This window comes from Chlorella variabilis (assembly GCF_000147415.1).
Source record: "Chlorella variabilis unplaced genomic scaffold CHLNCscaffold_15, whole genome shotgun sequence".
NCBI lineage: Eukaryota > Viridiplantae > Chlorophyta > Trebouxiophyceae > Chlorellales > Chlorellaceae > Chlorella > Chlorella variabilis.
The window spans coordinates 1,088,587-1,091,170 of NW_005435073.1; the positions used below are offsets into that span (position 1 = coordinate 1,088,587).

At 69.0% G+C, this 2,584-nt stretch overlaps 2 protein-coding genes across 2 annotated transcripts in view; one reads left to right on the plus strand and one right to left on the minus strand.

The window, feature by feature from the left end:
* CHLNCDRAFT_136220 (hypothetical protein) overlaps nt 1-2,382 on the minus strand; it is a gene marked incomplete at both ends in the record, with an annotated part of 7,164 nt that extends 4,782 nt beyond the window's left edge. The window contains 5 exons of the mRNA XM_005846135.1: nt 807-1,079; nt 1,235-1,315; nt 1,544-1,666; nt 1,783-1,854; nt 2,308-2,382. Coding sequence (XP_005846197.1) covers nt 807-1,079; nt 1,235-1,315; nt 1,544-1,666; nt 1,783-1,854; nt 2,308-2,382 — 624 coding nt within the window. The remainder of the gene's footprint in view (nt 1-806; nt 1,080-1,234; nt 1,316-1,543; nt 1,667-1,782; nt 1,855-2,307) is intronic.
* The window catches only part of CHLNCDRAFT_58410 (hypothetical protein), a 1,663-nt gene continuing 1,420 nt past the window's right edge, over nt 2,342-2,584 (plus strand). Inside the window, exon 1 of the mRNA XM_005845994.1 lies at nt 2,342-2,473. Coding sequence (XP_005846056.1) covers nt 2,416-2,473 — 58 coding nt within the window. The 5' untranslated portion in view covers nt 2,342-2,415. The remainder of the gene's footprint in view (nt 2,474-2,584) is intronic.

Below are 2,584 nucleotides of genomic sequence, written 5' to 3' on the forward strand. Positions count from 1 at the left end.
CCCCCTCTGTTTTTGCTCGAGGCCGCTTAGATCTGTCGCACTGTCGATTCGCTCGTCCCCCCGAGTCTCTCAGATTGACCCTTGCAAGCGCGCACCTCGCTGGCGGCCTGCCAGCTGGTCACCTTGGGCCCCCGGCCGCCCACCCTCTTCCCTCCTTGAACCTCCCCATTGTGGACCCCCCTCATAACCCCCGACCCGGCCCTGCACGCTCCTGCGCGCCGTGCAGCGCCACCCGTTTAGTGCCCTCCCCCCCTGTGCATCGATTGAAGAACTGCCGTCTCCCACCGACCCCTTGAACGCGTGCCGTGCCCGCTGGCGGCACGCTCCTCGGCACCCAAGCCCTTGTCTGTCTCCCCCCCTGCCACCCCCTGTCCCCCCGAACAGCTGTATGCACCGTCGTCTCAACACTGGAACCTTGCTCCTAACCCGTCGGCCGCGGCCAAGTGACGCCGTCGCCCCCGCACCAAAACCCTGCTCCCTGCTCCCGCTTTTATGTCTGCTTGCCCCGGCATCTGCTGCACCGCACATCCGCACATGGCCTCACCCCCTCTGTGCTGGGCATGCGCGTCCCCCCATCCGAGATGGAGAGCCAATAGAAGATCTATGCCGCACAATAAAAGCCAACCCACACACTGGCATGCAACCCGTCATGCAGCAACAATGCCCACTTGGCCCCTCGTTTTCCCTTGCGTCCTTGTCCTAATATGTAATCACACACACTGAGCATAATGGCGGGACCTCCAGGATCGGCCGGCAGGGCAAGTGGGGGGGCCAGCAGCAGCGCACGCCGGCTAGCCCCGCCGCACCTTCTGCGTGCTGCCGCCAGAGCCGCGCTGCTGGGCCCCAGCCGCCTGCTGCTCCTGGCCAGGCTGCGCCCCCTGCAGCTCCTGCATCGCCTCCTGCAGGAAGGCCTCTGCCGCGCCTGCCGCATCCTCGTCCGCGGCCTGCCGCTCCGCGCCGCCGCCCGCCGCTGCCGCCGCCTTGCGCTTCTGCCCCGCCTCCCTCAGCGCCGCCCGCTGCTCGCGGCTCAGGTCGGGCACGGCGGCGGTGATGAAGCGGTTGACGGCAGACACGTTCACCTGTGCGGGCAGGGTCGGACAGCCGGGCACGGTGGCGGCGGGATCGTCAGCACGAGACAACAATGAGTGAGAGCGAGCGCGAAGCGCAGAGGAGCAGGGCGGCGGCACTCCCCACGCCCAGCCAGCCAACTAGCCCGGCCTGCCAGCCAGCCCACCTCCAGGCTGCGCCGCGACTCGCTGAGCTCCTTCTCCGCCGCCGCCTTGCGCACCTTCTTGGTGTACTGCTTCAGCCGCTCCTGCATCCACCAGCGCGGGCGGGTGCGGGTGCATGTGCACGTGCGTGTGACCAGCAGGGAAGGCCGGCGGCGGTGCTGTGTGCGGGCAGGGGCGGGCACGAGGCGGGGCTGCAACGCTGGGCGCTGGGCGAGCCGCCCATGGCGCCATGGAGGCAGCAAACCCCACCCCTGCCAGCCAGCCCAGCCAGCCGGCCCAGCCAGCCAGGCGGGCGTGCCCACCCCACCCACCTGCTCCCTGCTCGACTCGTGGTGCGCCGGGTCGACGCCGCTGGCCCGCAGCAGGAGCTGGAGCAGGGCGTGGGCAGCATGGGCAAGCGCCAGCTGCGTCTGCGCGCGCTCCAGAGGTTCCAGCTGCAGGGCAGCAGGGGCGAGCGCGATGGTGCAGGCGCTTGTCAGCTTGCGAGGAGGCGGGGAGGTAGGCTGGCGGCAGGCGGCGGCTGGCGGCGGCGCGGCACTGGGCCCCGCACCTGCGCTATGCTAGCCTTGCTACTGGGAGCCGTGAACGGCTTCAGGCTGGCCTCCAGGTTGCCCAGCAGCTCCTGTGGGGGGGCATGCAAGACACATGCAGCGTTGGGGCAGCAACGCTGCGCCGATGGACTGCAATCAGCATTAGCGTGGCATAGCGAGCAGGATGCGGACCCACCGAGAAGCCTTCCAGCTGTTGCCGGACTTCCGAGGGGAGAGACAGGTCCATTTCGCAACGCTATGCGTCACGAACGGTGTAAATTGACCTCTCTGTAGCGCGCGGGAATTATCAGGGGGCTGTAGAAAGCGCCCTGCTAGAAGGAGCCCGCCGCCATGTCACCGCTGCCGCTGCCGCAGCGCGGCGCCGCGCCTGTGTGTGCGCTGTCGTGGCAGAGATGGGTGGCAGCCCCCCCCCCACCAGGGTGCCCCCTTGCAGCGCACCTAATCTCTGGCTGTGTAGCCCCTGCGGCGAGGCCTGGCCTGGCACGCGCCGGGCGCTGCCGTTACATCAGGCTGGCCGCTCACACCCCTCCGCTCTGCTGGGCCGGGGCTCTGCTGGCGATGCCCATCCCCTCCACCGCCGCCGCCACCGCCTGTGCCATGCTTGCACTCGTCTTGAGCGCGGAAGAGTCGACATGGCTTCGTACAGCCAGGAACCCCCTGCAGGCAGAGCGGGCGCAGCAACGGCGGTCAGTCAGCAGCAGGCAAACGAAAGAGGGCACCAGGCAAGCGAGTGCGCCGCCGTCGGTCACACCGAGCGCCAAACCATCCACAGCTGCAGCTCTCACCTGCGCCGCAGCTCTG